The 18,031-nt window shown below is 40.4% G+C and overlaps 1 protein-coding gene across 1 annotated transcript in view; it reads left to right on the top strand.

Moving 5' to 3' along the window:
• LOC124796459 (PHD finger protein rhinoceros) overlaps positions 1-18,031 on the top strand; it is a 242,748-nt gene that overhangs the window by 91,144 nt on the left and 133,573 nt on the right. Inside the window, exons 9-10 of the mRNA XM_047260682.1 lie at positions 8,770-8,943; positions 16,453-16,583. Coding sequence (XP_047116638.1) covers positions 8,770-8,943; positions 16,453-16,583 — 305 coding nt within the window. The remainder of the gene's footprint in view (positions 1-8,769; positions 8,944-16,452; positions 16,584-18,031) is intronic.

The following is an 18,031-nucleotide window of genomic DNA, read 5'->3' as shown; positions in this document are numbered from 1 at the left end:
GCCTAGAGTAGTCTATTCCAACTCTGCCCACTCAGAGGCAGTTTGACAGACACGGGCACAAATGGACGTGGGTGGGCAAACAGCTGCTGCAAGGGAAGTCTTGCAGCTGGGCCACAGTGTACGGAAGTGTGCAGTAGGCTCGCTGGTCTGGTGTGTAGCCTACACAGTCTGCATCTGCCAGCGAACTCAATGAGGGGTGAGAAAGGACACCCTTGTCCCATGAGGCAGTTTGTACAGCATAGCATATGGTAACTGTGCATTCTAGTTCTTCCCACTCAATGGCAAATCTGGTACAGCAACCACAGGTAGTATTTTGAAAGAAAACTATCTTTGTTGCAGGAGAAACAATACTTTCATTGAGTGTTTCACTCTTTTGGGATGTCATCAGAAAATATGTTAGAAACAGAGAATAGTATTTATTGGCATGTGGTCCTATTCTAAGAGCTATACTGGAAATCAAAATATTTACCAGAGAACTTACTTTAATATACTGGAAAATTTGCATTTATCACACCTGTGGGGTCTGTTGTGTGTACCTACAGAGCAAGTTACGATTCAGCTATTGAGAGCTACAGTGCCGAGAAAACCCCTAAAAAATTATGCATGCTACATCCCTTCTCTTGGGCATGCCAGTGTCCATTGTAAAAGCAGTTCTGGCATACAACAACACTTACAGGTTTTGAAACCGAGTAGCACAATCTGTACACTAAGCAATAACTCGTTCCACTCATACTTAAAAGTACACAAGCAAAACATACTGTTTGCACTGTCGGTTGGCTAGGTAACTTGCCCCTAGAAGGCCCACATGGACCTTAACATCAATTCAGAGATAATGCGAAAAAATTGATACAGTTACCAGTACTTCCCTGTTAACTTTACTGTTAAAAAAGAAACCTAAATCTTGACTTAAGTAATAAAAGTGATGTGCAGATTAGCACTTTACATAAATATCTGCTTAAATAGCAAGGCAAGCATGACCCATAGTAGAACCCAACATAGCTGCATGTTCATTGAACTGTGGTACAGTGATAAATGTACTGCCTTTTGCGTGTATAAACTGGGATGTTATGACCAACAGCCAGAATGTTCGAAACTAGTTTCCATGAACATATTCTTACTAAGAAGTGTGAAATCAAAGGACATTCTGCATTTGCAAACACTTGAAAGCAAATGGGCGCCAGGTGCCCATGTTAGAATGTCATCAAATCTTGCACCAGTCTCCAAAAGGCAAAGTGCTAAGAGGAGGTGGAAACAGAAAAGCACTTGCATACAGTAAAGGTTTTGTCCTTAATGATCAGAGCTGATTACCGGCGGGGGTATGCAGTGAGCCACTGTGGTCTGAGACATGTGGCTCAAGGTGCAACTGACAGATGACATCGAAAAAGTTCAAAGAACTGCACCTTGTTTTGTATTATCGCGAAATAGGGGAGATAGTGCCACAGACATGATACATGAATTGGAGTGGCAATCATTAAAACAGGCGATTTTCGTTGCGACAGGATCTTCTGATCAAATTTCAATCACCAGTTTTCTCCTCCTATTGCGAAAACGTTCTGTTGGCACCCACCTACATATGGAGAAATGATCATCTTGATAAAATAAGAGAAATCAGCGCTCACACAGAAAAATTTAACTGCTTGTTTTACCCACTCGCCGTTCTAGAGTGGAACGATAGAGAGACAGCTTGAAGGTGGTTCATTGAACCCTCTGCCAGGCACTTTATTGTGAATAACAGAGTAATCACAGAGATGTAGATAGATGAAATACAGCAGCTGGTGCCCATGCAAGCATTTCTGCTGGGCTGGACGTGTTGACTGGCGCTGCCCCATACGTAGCCAGAAATCTGGACAACGCATCTTCGTGGAAACATGCAGACACAGACTTCTTGACCGTAGTCATGAAGCGCCCCTCCTCCAAAGTATAATTTGAGTGAAATATAGCGGTAGTCAGAAGTTGGATACCTTTTCAAATGGAAAAGTCTACAAACTCATGTGATACAAATTTCCAACCATTATGAGACACAAGACTTCTGTCATACCTCAATGGCAAAAATGACTGACTGTGCGAACGGTGACAGTCGACAGTGTGGAAGACAGCTTGACTATGTATAGGGCATTTGACACAGCATCATCATCAACAACCACATGCTGCCCAAAAATGGACCCGAGAAATTGACACACACCCTGTCCCGAGGGTGCTGTGGTACCAGCTGAGGAGGAAACTGGCAAGCCAGTGATTCTGTGCCATGAGCCCACACCATATGTGTTCAATGTCTTGATTGATCATAACACATCACTCCAGTGCCTTCAGTCTCACCCCATTGTGATGCTTGCAGCAGCTGGAGGATACGAGGACGCAACACTGTGTGGAGGACCTCTCGACAGCATTGCTCCTTTGTGAAAAGTATGAGGATTTTCTGGTCAACATTGGATGAATCACGGAGGAGAAAAAACATATGCCATGCTGAATCCACACCTGAAGAGATGCACTCTGACCAACCAATTCATACAGCGGAAACGACTTCCCAGAAAAGCGGATTGACAGCTATAGCGGTTGCGACCTTACTTTATCAGTGAAAAATTTGACAGGATTTGCTGTGCAAGGTATTGTCCAATGCAGACACGAGAGCTTCCTGCCAATTGAAGACAAAATTGGTTCCCACTGGCAGCCTTTACAGTGCATCAGCATTTGCATGCTGGGTGGTGGTGCGTTAACAAAAGTCATAGCAGTAATTACTGAGAAAGAGGGCCCTGCATTTTTGATGTGTAAATGATGGGTCATTCTTTTCCACCCAGATTCCGATGAGACTGAACCTCACCAATATCGTACTGGGGTGCATCATAGGCAAGGATTAAAGGTTTACCTGGTATAAAGGAAGCCAAACAGGCAGCAGAGCACAAACACTGCTTGAGGAACTAAAAAGGCCTGTTAACAGGCCGCAGACGAGACGGACTTAATGCCCTTATGGTGAAGCATTTAAGAGAATAGCAGATGCATGCAGCCTGGGGAATGAATTTAGCATTATACAATATCTTGCCCAAAAAATCTGCAGCTCCTTCAGGTTCTTGGGTGCCAGCAAGTTGATGATGGCTGTAGTGTGTTCATCTGTAGGGGCGATCCACCTGTGGTAACCACATGTCCCAAAGAATGCACCTCAGGGGAGTAAAAACTGTACTTTTCAGTTGTCGTGTGGGCATTCTCCAACAGACATTGGAAAGCCGTCTGCAAGTTTTGTAAATACTCCTCACATGCAGAGCCTATAGCATAGATGCCGTCAAGCTAGTTTACGCAACAGGGAATGTCTTGAATCAACTGCTTCAAATATTGTTGATAACTTCCACAAAATTGTAAAATGCAAGCAATTAAACTGTTAAAGCCCAAAGAGGTTGTTGAGTACCAAGAAAGTACAAGAAGTTGCGTCCAACAACTGCAGATGTGCCTCGCGTGAGTCTGTATGTGAAAAGTACTCTCCCCCCCCCCCTTTCCCCTCTCCTGCCAACAACTCCTATGGGCACAGAATTATGAGTTGTCTGTGTGTTTAAAATCGCCACAAAGGATCATGGTGGTTTCAGGCTTCTGAATCACCACCAAAGGGATGATCCACTGACGCGACAAAATAGGAGAAACAACGCCCTGATCCTGCCAGTACTGCAATTCAGCCTTTACTTTGTTACATGTGGAGAAGAGATTGGGGCTTGGGCGACAAAATTTAGGTACTGCCAACGGCTTAAGAGAAAGATTTGCCTCAAAATGTTGTGCCTGCCCAATATATGCTCAAACATTTGGTTGTATGATAAAGGTAAGGAGTACAAATCCCGAATAGGGAGTGACTGCTGAGACACTAAATAGACTTCGTCAACTGTCTGCAAGCCAAAAACAGGAAAAGCGTGTAACCCAAAAACATTTTGCACCAACGGAGAGAAATTGAACACTAACAAAGTAAGTTGCTGTTCACATTCTTGTAACATACAGAGACGGGGAATTGCCCTCTCAAAGGAATGTACTGTTTACCATAAGACATAAGTTGACATAGTGGCCACTGCAATGCTGGGCAGGCCAGTAGCCTAAGTATCTATGTGAATGAGGTTGACCATTGCTCTCACATCTGTTTGAAAGTCAACCGTCACCTGTCCAGCAAAATATGTAAGGGCAACAAGTGTGGGGCTCTAGAGACAGCCCCAGAGTCCAGCAAAACATAGGAGCATCCAATGACTGACACACAGCTCGCCAACTGTCATTGCTAAATAGGCCACCTGATAGCATGCTCCACACATACCTCCATATGCAAGCAGTCTCATCGAACATGCACCAAAAGACTGTTGAGGCAGGACTGCTACCTCATTCAATAAATGGAAAGAGAGCAATGCTGTGAACCTGAAAAACAATGTGGGCAGGAATTACAGTGTCACAGTTAATGCGAACCGGCTGAGTTCAACATAGGTGAAGATGAGTAGCGTCACATTGCTGCTATACTGGAATCATTATCAACAACATGCAGCAACTCACTGTGAGCAAAGGCAGCCTGGGGAATCCCCTGGGACACCAGAGGCTGTTTACCATGTGCACCTAATTGTACCACTTGCCAGTTGTCAGAAAGGATGTCCACCACTGTAAGCTCATGCCCGAAAACTGGGAAACTTTGGCTAAAGAAGGATTAGACCGGGTCAGCATGTTAGTTTGGTCATCATAATCAGGTGCTAGCCCAACAATCATGTCCTGAATTTATGAATCTGCATATGTGGCACTTGAAGTGACACTTCTAGGAGAGGCCCTGCAAATCTGTAATCCAGGCTGCATACAATTACCCAGGGCTGTTTTGTGGTGCTGGTTAAATTGCATCCATGCTGCCTTCATGTGTGTTTGATGTTCAGAATGCTGGGTAAGCAAATAAGTTGATCAAAGGGCATTTTCTTGGGCTCAGTGATGGGCTTGAGATTTTGCACAACCCCACACAGCTGAACAAAACGAGGCAACATTGTCAACTGGATCAAGTATATGCTTTACCTAGCTGTGCAGCAGGATCCAATGCAGGTAATTTTCCCACATTTGTGTAGACTCACCAGAGATGGAAAATAGCAGTGGAGGTGGAGAATAAAACTGCACACCGGGCACCTGGCCTGACACTTGCATGGTATGGGTGTGAAGCAATTTCACATTCCGTTTTAGCAGCTCCTGTATCTGCTCATACTGCTGCTGCTGCTGCTCCCTCTGTAGGTACAATTGTTCCTGCTAGCATTGCAGTATTGGAGGGCAGCGTGGAGGGTAAAAATTGTAGAGGGAGACCAAGAGATGAATACACTAAGCAGATTCAGAAGGATGTAGGTTGCAGCAGGTACTGGGAGATGAAGAAGCTTGCACAGGATAGAGTAGCATGGAGAGCTGCATCAAACCAGTCTCAGGACTGAAGACCACAACAACAACAACAGCATTGCAGAAATACTTTGCCAATTGTGGCCCAAAATTAACACTGTGAAAAGGGGAGAAAAAAAGGTGGAATCGCCACACGTCTAAAAACATCATTTATCACCACTTGAGTCTTTGCACAGGCTAGACAGTGCTGCTAAACAACATCATCGGCACAGGGTACTGTCCCGGCCGACAGTGGCTCAACAAGCCAGGGACAGAACTTCTCAAGAGGAAATGAAAACTCGCCATGCGAGTAAATTTATGGGGAAGCAGGAAGTCTGAAACTGCATTGAGATGCACTTGGGGGTAAATACAACACACGGCAGGCGCATATGGCTGATAGCTGAGCACATGGAATGGCACAAGGCACTAGGCATAGTCAGCAGTGGTTGAATTCATCATTAGAATTGTCCTAGATGGCTTAGTTCCTTCGGCAAAATCATAGGATCTGCCCATACCATGTGTCACATGCGCTCCCCATGGCAGTTGTCCCCACTATTTCACTACAATTATCATATCAGCTCACCTACTCCATTGCTTTGTCCATTGGCTGGGATACTTTTAATGTTTTAAACTATTTGCACCAATTATCTCACCTGCAGTTACAGTACATTTTACAGTACAGGATTACTAATATTAAAGTATTCCAAATCATCTTGTCCCTTTTGCATTTTAAACAGACTGTGACACCTCTAGTAGTCCATGGTTTCTTTAATGACTTCCCATTATTACATTTAGTTACTTTTTATGAAAATTGCTCTCAAAAATGGGCAGATCTCATTAAGAAATAAGTTAAATTTTTGAGATATATATATATATATATATATATATATATATATATATATATATATATATATATATATATATATATATATATATATTAGCAGTCTTTAAAATATTCGGCAGTTTTGTCATCAATCAACCTCACTGTTTTATTAGGTCATTTCTGAACTATACTTGGAGGTAAGTTACATAATGTGATTAACAGTGTATTATGATCTGACAGTGCATCTACCACAGGATTTGTATGCAAACCTTTTAACTCCTGCTTGTTGTATGAATACATTACCTATAAGGATACTAAAGTACAAGTGGGCAAAAGCACCTCTTGATCAATTTTGCTGCCAGACCCTATCAACAAATTTTTGTATGAAAGACGGCACAATAATCCATCAAAATTTTTTTATGAGGATTTCCCAGTGGAGGTCTGTATATGGCATCAGTCACAAGTATCACATTTCCCAATGTTAATTCACAAGCACATTTGTATATGTTGATCTGTGCAGAATTTACTTATTTCTATTGTTGTATTTATATTTTTTATGAATGTGACAACTCCTCTTGTATCCTTGTTAGATCTACACTTGTATCACTAATAGTATGATAAAATACGAAATATTTTACTATTAGTAATAATTTGTTAGTTTGAATGCCGCCTTACATAGAATTCCTTTAACTGGAATTTCAGTGTGTCATTTTTCCTTGTATTAATTAATGATTTTCTTAAAAAAAAAGTCATTATTTTTCTATAAATCAGCTATTGCATAACTTACAAAGAACACAGTTTATATTGTTCTTTGCCATGTAGGATGTCATTTTAACAGTGACACTAAAATACATGGAAAGGTAGCATACAAAGCAAAATGTTCAATGTTTTTGAGTATGCGTATCATTAAAAGTTTGAAAATCATTGTTTATAGTACTTCATATAGACTGAATGTTACAGACAGTGGTGCTCTACGTTTCTTAATCAAAATCTACAAAAGTTAAAATCAAACAATCGAAAACCCAGTATGGTATAATGACAGTATTATGGAAGGATAGATTCCTGCTCAGCATGTAGTGGAGACATTGAGTCACATACAGACACAACGAAAAGACTGCTAACAAGTGAACTTTTGGCCAAAAGGCCTTCTTGTAAAGTAGACAACACACTCACACATTCATTCAAGCACAACTCTCACACACATGACCACTGTCTCTGGCTGCTGAGGCTGGACTGTGAGCAACTGTGCATGGAAAAATAGTATTGGTGTTGGAGGTAAGGAGAAGGCTGGGACAGAGGTGGGGAGGGGGAAGGATAGCAAGGTAGGGGTGGTGGCAGTGAAGTGCTGCTTGCGAAAGCATGCATGGATGTGGTGCAGACATAGTAAGGCAGCCAGGTGCATTGAGAGGTCAGTCGTGGTGGCGGGGGGAGCAGAAAAGAAGTAAAAATACTGTATGTGCTAGGTGGAATAGAAAGGTTGTGTAGTGCTGGAGTGGGAGCAGGGAAGGGGAGCCAGTGCCATCTTGATCCCTCCTACCAACACCAGCTTTTCTGAACTACATAGGTGGGAATTCCCCCTACAGTACATCCTATATTCCCGTAACCCCCTGGTCTCAACCTTTGTTAATGACTGTCCTTCATCCAGCTATCCCCTTCCCTGCTCCCACTCCTACACTACACAGCCCTATATTCCACCTACACAACCATAGTTGTTTACTTCTCTACTTTTCCACTCCTCCATTCCCTCCTGCCCCCCCCCCCCCCCCCCACCCCATCTACACATAGCTGCCCTGTCCTCACCACATCCCTACATGCTCCCACAAGCAGCACTTTACCATCCCCCACACCTATCCTGCTATCTCTCCCCCTCCCCGCCTCAGCTTCCTCCTTACCGCCACCATCCAGACTGCTTCTCCCCTCAAACACAGTTGCTCACAGTCTGGCCTAGGTGGCCAGCGACAGTGGTCATGTATGTGACAGTTGTGTTTGTGTGAATGTGTGTGTGTGGTCTACTGTAGGAGAAAGCTTTCTGGGTGAAATCTCATTTGTTAGTTGTCTTTTTGTTGTGCCTGTCTGTGACTCACCATCTTCACTATGTGGTAAGTAGCAATCTATCCTTTTCATAATATCGTACAAAAGTTAGTGATGTACAGAACAATATTCTGGGATTCTAAATGTACAGTATTTTTTGCCTGAATATGTACAAAATGGTCTACATATGGCATAAACCTGCAATATATAGACAATACAGAGTGGCTCATGCATGAGAAAATTGCTTGCTTTCACTCCTCCATTGTCATGTTTTATCTCATTCCAGTAAGTTTGTTACACATATTTGAAGTTGTTGGTTAGAGTAGTTAAATGAAAATAAAATAAAATAAGTAAACATATTGAGCTGTTTGATACTCTCAATAATTGTAACTGCTTACTGTATGCTGCAGTCAGTTGAGATTAAGTTGTATATCTGCCTTTAACAAAGAGATAGTTGCAGCAGTAAAGAGCATTAATATTTTGTCATCAAATGTTGGAGGCAAAATGTTTAGGATGTAATTAATTTTTTATTTGACATACCATGGTTCACTCTCTTCATTGTACAGCAAAGTCGCTGGGCCCTGATATGTGTACTGTGTCGAGAGAGAGTTGGTGCTTGCATACAGTGCTCAATCAAAACTTGCAAAACAGCCTACCATGTGACTTGTGCTTTTAAGCACAGTCTGGAGATGAAGGCAATTATTGAGGATGAGAATGCAGATGATGGTGTGAAGCTCAGGGTGAGTGTGATGATGACAGCTAAAATTTACTAGCAGAAACTAGCAGTAGCATCAGATAAATATGGCAAACCCCTGTCATTGGATATTTACATATATTCTCCACAGGCCATTGTACAGTGTATGGTAGAGGGTAATTTGTATGAATATCAGCCACTTTTTTCCTTATTCCGTTGTGTGCTAAGTAAAGGGAAAATAAGTAAGTGCTTCAGTATATGCACTATTCTCTCTTTCTTATTCTCAAGACCCTTCCTTGGACAAATTCAGTGACAGCAGCAGTATTGTCGCATGGTCATACTCGAATGCGCCTTTCTTAAATTTGCAAGTGCTTTGAATGGTGCTCAGTTCGTATTTTGTCAGTGGAGGTAAAAATTCTTCTTCTTCTTCTTCTTCTTCTTCTTCTTCTTCCTCTTCCTCTTCCTGTCTCTACAGCCCCCGATGGGCCTTGGCCTGCTGTACGCCATCAGTTTATTCGTCCCTGTCCAGCATCGTGCATCTCCATCTTCATCCCACTGACTTTTTTAGCAGTACTATTTTTTACTGGTTCTCGTGTTCCATACAAAAATTGTGGTCGATCCTCTTCAGGCAGTTTATTTTATTGAACTTTATGATTTCAATATCTTTATGCGGTGTATAAAGTTCAAAATTATATTGTCTGTGCCATACTCCAGTCATCCCATAGATTTTGCACAAATCCCTGTCCGGCCATCCAGATTTAGGTTTTCTGTGATTTCCCTAAATCGCTCTAGGCAAATGCTGAGATAGTTCATTCGAAGAGGGTATGGGCGATTTACTGTCCCCTTTTTCCTAATCCGAGATTGTACTCAGTTTCTAAAGACCCAGCTGTGAATGGGACACTAAACACTAATCTTCCTTCCTTCCATTTTCCTCTTCTTCCACCTGTTGATTTTCAGTTGTTCCTATTAGCTCTTCACACTATTGCATCACTGTCCAGGATTTTGAGCAGTATATTACTCTTGGACATTTTAAAGTTTTGTGCAGTTGACACTCTGTTTTCCTGGACATATTCCAGGTTGTTGGGCAGCAACATCGTTCTGTGATGCTATGTTGCTCCCAGATAGATAAATTCACTAACAGATTCTATTTGCACTTGGTGAATTTCTAGCATCATATTTACACTCTGTTCATCATACGAACAAACCAGATGTAAATAAACACAAATGTGATGACTGGTCAGAAGCCATTGCACACATACATTGGTGTTGTTACACTCTTGGAAGTAGGTCCTACTTATGTATTAGATATGTTATTACCAAGTTACATTAATTGAGCTTTAAGATATTCTGATGTATTAACAAACCTTCAACGTTTTTCTTAATCACACTTTAGCTACGTAGCTTTTATTTCAAAAATCAAGAGCAGTCACAGTCTCTGTACTGTTGTGCTCTTGATTGTCACGCTGTTAATAAGCAGGATGAAAATGGCTGAGTCTGCTTCCTGTTCCATAGTGAAACACACGTGTGGAACATGATTGAAAAGTGCCGAGAAATAGGTTGTCTTAATGTTTTCCATAAATTTACAGAAAATATTGCCTTTGAAGTTTTCCGGGGGACTGTATTTGATACAGTTGAGATACAAACACACACAGTGTGTATAGTGGAATCGGTAGCATAGTAGATTGGTAATCTGGTGCAGTACATGGATCGCTGGGTCAAGTCTTGCCTTGGTCATCCTTTTTTTACGTTCAGTTTGAAATACATACATCTTGTAATTGTAAAGTTGATCATTATTTTTTATGAATAATGCACGCCTTCTTGTGTCTAACTACATATTGCACATGAAATTCCTGTTTTCATTTCAAATATAAATTCGTAACTATGAATATTTTATGAAACATTGTTAATAACAGTTGTTTAAATTAATAAAACATAACAATTTAATCTTTTAGGACTACGTGCATTGTTTTGTACCACAGATGTCTCACACAAACCAGAATGATAAGATTCGTAGAAACATGAAAAACAATCATTTTCACAGCCTTGAACACACCAAACAAATGCTGCATTGTTACATTTGCCACTGTATCATTATAAAATGAACCCAACACAAATGATCTGAAACCAAGTTAAGGGATTTGTCGTAAGAAATAACAAGACTGTTAAGCTGCCAGACATACTGGAATTAATGCATGCAGCTTTTTCACATTTCACCGCCGAACCCTGGCAGGATATAGAATGGTGCGTCATAAAAGAAGAGGAGAAAATGCAGCACTTGGATGGCTTCGTGGATTCTGTTGTTGATCGACTCATTGTCAACATAACAGATGACAGGTCCAGAACTGAAAAATATTTCTCAGATTCTGATAAGGAAGGAGCTAAGAGATTACCAGATGTCTGACTGTAATTAACACCATTGGAGGCTTCAGTATTCAACAGTATGGTGAAATGCCGCAGTGTCCTTTTGCATCACACATAGCTCACTCAGAAAAATTACTCTTTGTTTACATTAGGAATTTTCATCACTCTTGTTTGTAATTAGAATAGAGCATCTTATGCTTTTCGTCTGTTTACCTAAGAAGCATGTGGTAGCGGTGGAGTTTTGCTGATTATTATTTCATTCTCTTCAAAAATTAAATGACATTTGAAGCTGTATTGTTTCTCTGCTCGTCTCTTTTTGTGTCTGACCTGCCACTGTTCACATTATTGCAGGTTAGTTGGACCAGCTGGCTGGCCAGTGCTGTCCAAGTTTAGTGCGCCGGTAAAGCTGTTGTCCCACATTATTGCTCAGTCTATGTGTGTGTAACACAGCATAAAACATATCCTCATGATCATAATTGACTGTACTGGACACCGCTTGGCTCCCGCTCCACATGAAACGAAATCCAATGAGATTCAAGCAAACGTGGAAGAATACATGGTGTAATGTTTACATCAGGTTTATTCTTATTATGAACACAGTTACTGTTCTGGTTGTATTAATCGCATGTATTTGGTGGTACTTTTATGTTCACTTGCAGTCCCATTTCTATTGTTTCTGCCACCTATGTGTTCCTTTAGCAGCTAGTCCTGTTCTTATAATAATATCCACATCATCTGCATAGGTCAGAACCTGCACCATTCTGTTTTATATTCTGCCTTTTGTGTTGATTTGAGCCAACCTTATTACTCCCGCTAGTGCTTTGTTAAAAAGCATACATGAGAGTGCATCCCCTTGCCTCAGTCCATAGTCTGAAACCTTGATGTTTAATTTTGTTGTATCCATACTGTACATACTACTGTTTCCATAGTCAGGAAAATAATCAACTTTGACAGTATAGCATAATTGGACAGCTAAAAAATCTACTCACCAAGCAGAGGCAGGAGAACACACATATAAAAATGGTTATACTTATGCAAGTGTTTAGAGCCGGTGGCTCTCTCTTCCGGCAGAAGGGTTGAAAGGGAAGAAAGAGGGGTGAAGGAAAAGGGCTGGAGAGGTTTAGGAAAAGGGATGGAGTTCAGGAAAGTCACCCACAACCCCAGGTCAAGGGAGACTTACCGGATGGGATGAGAAGCAAAGACTGATTGTTGGGGACTGCACTAGATGAGACTTAAAAACATGAAAGCTTAAAGGAAGAAGACAGGGCAATATGCAAGACAGACAGTACTGATAAAACATTGTGCATGAGTTAATAACAGTGAAAAGCTAAATGCATTGTATGTAACAGAGGTGGAAGGGGAATGATGAAAAACAGATAGGATGAAAATGTAGAAAACTAAAATGAAGTGAAGAAATGCTGGGATGGAAAAAGTAATGTAAATTAAGACCAGGTGGGTAGCGAAAACCAAGGACATGTTATAGTGCTTGTTCCCACCTGCAGAGTTCTGAGAAACCAGTGTATGGGGCAGAATCCAGATGGTGTATGTGGTGAAACAGGCAGCCATCTCCCTACCCTCTGTATCATACCCCTGTGACCGTCCCCATTGTAAGACTTGCCCAATGCACCCTTCTACCACCACCTATACCAGCCCTGTAACTGGCAAAACATGTACTATAAAAGGGAGAGCCAACTATGAAATGACACGTCATATACTAGCTGTTATTCAAGCACTGTTTGGCCTTTCACATCGGTGTGACTACCACCATGTTATCAGTTAGGATGAATGGGCATAGGCAGAAGGTGTGTAGTGTTAACACACAATATCCTGTTGCAAAGCATGCTCTACAACACAACATTGGTGACTGTTTCACCACATGCACCGACTGGATTCTGCCCCAGACATCGGTTTCTCAGAACTCTGCAGGTGGGAACAAGCACTGTAACATCCTTGGTTCTCGCTGCCCACCTGGTCTTAATTTACATTAAGTTTTTCCGTCCCAGCATTTCTTCTCAGTAACTACTCCCTTCTTCACTCCATTTTAGTTTTCTACATCTTTCATCCTATCTGTTTTTCACCATCCCCCTTCCACCTCTGTTACATACAATGCATTTAGCTTTTCACTGTTATTAACTCATGCACAATGTTTTAGCAGTAATGTCTGTCTTGCATATTGCCCTGTCTTCTTCTTTTAAGCTCTCAGTTTTTTAAGTGTCTTCTGCTGCAGTCCCCAACAATCAGTCTTTGCTTCTCATCCCGTCTGGTAAGTCTCCCTTGACGTGGGGTTGTGGGTGACATTCCTGAACTCCACCCCTTTTCCCAAATCTCTCCAGTCCTTTTCCTTCACCCCTCTTTCTTCCCTGCCAACCCTTCTGGCAGAAGAAGGAGCCACTGGCTCTAAAAGCTTGCATAAGTAAAACCACTTTTTATATGTGTGTTCTCCTTCCTATGCTTATTGATTAGATTTTTTATATATCAAATTACAGAATTTTTCCATAGTCTAACTTATGAAGTGTAATGACTGTTGTGGTATGCAGAGCTAATTCATGGCTTCAGCAAGCTTATTTTTATATGCTGCTTTAGAATCAACAAATGTATGGTGTGTTTCAATATTGTATTCCCTTGCTTTTTCCAATATTTGCCTTAGGGTGGATATTTGGTCGGTAGTTTATTTGGCAGGTCTAAAGCTTGCCTGATATCTCCTGATTCCTTTTTCATCTAAAGGTTTTCCACAGGTACAAAGTAGGGAGGAGAATATTTTATGTATGGTGTTCATTAATTTAATCATATAGTGTGTACATTCCAGGATGTCCCTTTCTTATATATAACACATATTACTCTCATATTCCTATCATTTGGGATGACACTGTATGTCCATATATCTAAGATCGAGGCATGCAGGCATCTGTCTAGATGACATCAGCTGTCAGGTTGTCATTGTCAGTTGACTTATTGTTGGTTAGTTTTTTTATTGCTTGCTGAGCCTCTTGCATCGAAGGCATTCAGTTTTTCTCTTACTGAGCAAGATGGCGCATTGGTTAGCACACTGGATGCACTTTCAGGAGAACGGCGGTTTGAATCCCTGTCCAGTCATCCAGATTTAGGTTTTCCATGATTTCCTTAAATTGCCTGAGCCAAATGCCGGGATGGTTCCTTCAAAAAGGGCACAGCCTATTTCTTTCCCCATCCTTTCCTAATCCGAGCTTGTACTCAGACTTTAAAAGACCTAGCTATCAACGGGATGTTAAACACCAATCTTCCCCCCTTCCATATTCCTCTTCTTCCATCTGTTGGTTTTCAGTTAGTTCCTATGTTTCGGTATTCTGTGAGTATAGTAATTCCTAAAGTACTGCGCCTAGCGATTAATACCCCTTCCTGTAATGCTATTAGTTCACCATTTTTCCCTTTGCTTCGTGTTGTTTTTGGTTGAAAGCCCCTTCCAGTGTTATTGATGCTTCCATAGAATTTCCTGCTTTCATTAGTGTTGTTCAGTAATTTAGTATCCTGCAACTGACTTTGGAAAAGGCTTTTCTTCCTTACGTTAAAAATCCACTATTCGGCACACCTTTTTTTCTCTGTAGTCATCCACCAGCATTCTTGTTGTTTTGGCCTGTGTCCTTTTATTTACTTCATTCTTTTCTCTTGTTGCCTCCTGACCCTCTTCATCATACCATTCAATCTTTCTGGTCTGTTGCTCCATACCAGTCACTTCTTCTGCAGTAGTAAGTATTTCATTTCTGATTTTATTCCATTGCTCATTTATGTTGTGAATATAATTCTGGAGAATTCCTCTCAATCTGTTTTCCAAATTGGTTCAGCCTTCCATGGGTCCTTATGTTCTGAGACATTATACTTATTTTGTCTTTCTCTTTTAACTTTGTGTACATTTGAAATTCTGACTCTTATTTTTACTGTAAAGAGGTAATTATTGAAGTCCATATTAGCACCTCTTAAACTATGGCAGTCTAGTACATCAGACCCAAGCCTGGTAGCTGTTAAAAAGCAATCAATTTGGTTCCTAATGTTGTTGTTTGATGACCCCCAATTCATTTATGGTAGTGGAGAATACCTGCTCTGACCCTATCCTTTCACCATTATTACATCACTTTTTTTGGACACTATCAATAAGCTTGCTACAGTTCCCCATAAAAAGTGTCCTCCTCTTCTGCTGCCCTCTCCTTAGTCAGGGAATGTGCATTTAAGAGACTATAGTTAAAGAATTTCCCTTTTATAATGAAATGGGTAGATCACTGCTCACCACATACTGGAGGCACTGAGTCACAGACAGGCACAATGAAGACTGCTGAAGTCTTTCTGTGACTCAACTGCTTCTCTATTGATGAATAGTAGTTTATCCTTTTCATAATATTATTGTTCTATTATACTGGACTTCCATTGTTTGAATTCCCCCTTTATTCGTACATAACATATCCTTGGACTTATTGCTTTAAATCTTATTACTAATTGTTCGGTTGACTGGCTATAAATCCCGCACCAAATGTGTGTTCAATGTTATGGCCGCTTTAATACGGAGTACACCAGTCCATCTTACCTCTTACAACTCCATGATATCCACCTTGTAGGTTATCATGTTTCCATTCAGGCTTCCAAGAACTCAAATTGTGTATACTGTCTGTACATTCCGTGACCCAGCTCTCATATTCCCTGTTAGTTTGTCGTGTCTTTGCCTTAAAAGTGCATCCAGCTATATGTCCTTGAGCATTTGTAGTAAAACTTTTTTCTGGGTGTGGCTTATTAGGCTACAGCTCAAACCCCTAATCTTTGGAAGACCATTTCTCCTTCTCTCTTATGCCCTGACCCTGTTTCCCACTGGGGTTTGGTATCTGGTCTTCCAAAGTGTTGCACAGGTTCCTAGGGTTCACCAACTTTGAGGTGAGAGATGGAATTGAGTAGAAGAGGATAAGTGGATCTGTCTTGCTTAAAGTCATGTTTTACATATCACTACACCATTTAAAACCCTGGAGGTAAAAATGTTTCAATTTTTAATGCTGCCAGATTTTAATATTCTTTCCTATTTTATGAATTTTTTGTAATTACAATCATATTTGGGTTACTACTGTATGGTGCCCTTTAAATGTCATATTCATCTGTGTTACAGAATATTTGTTTAAAAAAGTCTCATCTGATATGCTTACATTGTTATAGTAACATGTGCTTTCTTTTCTCTTGCCAGTCTTATTGCCAGAAACACAGTCTAACAAGCAAGAAGGAAAAGAGTGGCTCTGCTTCTGAGGATGAAGACTCCAAGAGAAAGAAGAGAAAGGACATGACATCTGAAGAAAAGAATCAAGCACGAGCAGCAAAGTATGTTCCTTATCAAATTTCATCTCAGAATTTGGATGGAAGTGTTCATTCTTTTACACGTATTAAGAAACAAACTTTTCATTCTTCCCAGCCACTTTTTCTGCCTGCAGGTATATAAAATCTTGCTGTAGCTAAATACAATACTACAAATTCTTCTGGGGCTCTATCTTCAGTCCTCCTATGTTGGTCCTGTTTATGCCAGGAGTGAGTTATTAATATATATATAATTTTTGTATATTTGTCACTGTGAGCACTTGTCAAAATATTCTAAGTTATAATTTTATGTCACTGGCAAAAGAACAAAAATTAGATTCAAATTTAGTACTTTCTTGTGGCATTGTAAAGGCTCTTGTTTAACTTTAAAATTCATGGTTGTTAAGTATTAGCAACATAAATTTCTCTGGTGGGGAAAAACTGTATAATACAGAAGCAGTACTGTCACAAAGGTACCAGGTTGAGGTAACCAAATTGTACAGTTGTCTGACTTGAGAACACTGAATTAAAACCATTAACTTTGCTATTGAAGGCTGAATACCAATCCACTTCCACAAATTATACTTAAATATTAACAATAGTCAGTGGTGACCATTATTATTTATTCAAAATGACAAGCTATGTTGCCAATTTGATCATACAATATTCTATAAACGCTCATAGCTTTCGGAACCATTAGTTACTTCCTTACAGAGGAAAGAGGGTAGGTTAGAGAAGGTTAAAAAGAAAGACCAGGACACTCAGACCCCAGGATTGGACAGCCCCAAATATATTGAGGGCAAGCGGAGAGACAGCTCTTGTGGTCTATTTCTTGCTGGAAATGTTTCAAGTTTCGCTTTCAAACATATTGTAGTTAGATATAACTACCAGAACTTTCTCTGAGTGTGAAAAACTACATAATATGGAATCAGTATTGTCACAGAGTTGGCAGGTTGAGTTAGTCAAGTAACAGAATTGATTATAATTGAGAGTAGTGTAAATTTCATTGTTCAGAGTAACAAGCTTTGTCAACAGTTCAGTCTTTGCCTCCCCTTGTCCTCATAATTGGTGGGTCCTTCTCATCTTAGGGTTTGAATGACCCGACCTTGCTTTTTAACATTTCCTGAACCATCCGTGTAATCGATTTGAAAGATATAATAGTTTATGCTACTTTTAGAAGCGCTCATCATCAGCACTAATAAAAATTTCTCCTGCTGAATGTAAGTACTGGCTTAGTGTCCTTTCTCATCATTCTGTTTTCTCAAGTGATTTTTTTTTTTTTTCGTAATACAAAAGTATGTTATGTTCTCATCATTATAAATTTAATTTCTGTGATTTTTTGCTACTTGTAGGCCGTGTTTTTATTTCATGTAGGTTTAGGATGTATGCCACACATGACAAAAAAAATGGATGAGATCTACTTGACTTTCTCTTTCCTTCTTTTAATTCCCCCTCCCCCCAGCTCCCTGCCTTTG

The sequence above is a fragment of the Schistocerca piceifrons genome, chromosome 4 (genome assembly GCF_021461385.2).
Source record: "Schistocerca piceifrons isolate TAMUIC-IGC-003096 chromosome 4, iqSchPice1.1, whole genome shotgun sequence".
Lineage (NCBI taxonomy): Eukaryota > Metazoa > Arthropoda > Insecta > Orthoptera > Acrididae > Schistocerca > Schistocerca piceifrons.
Note: the sequence above shows the minus strand (reverse complement) of the source record. Positions and strands in the feature narration are given on the sequence as shown.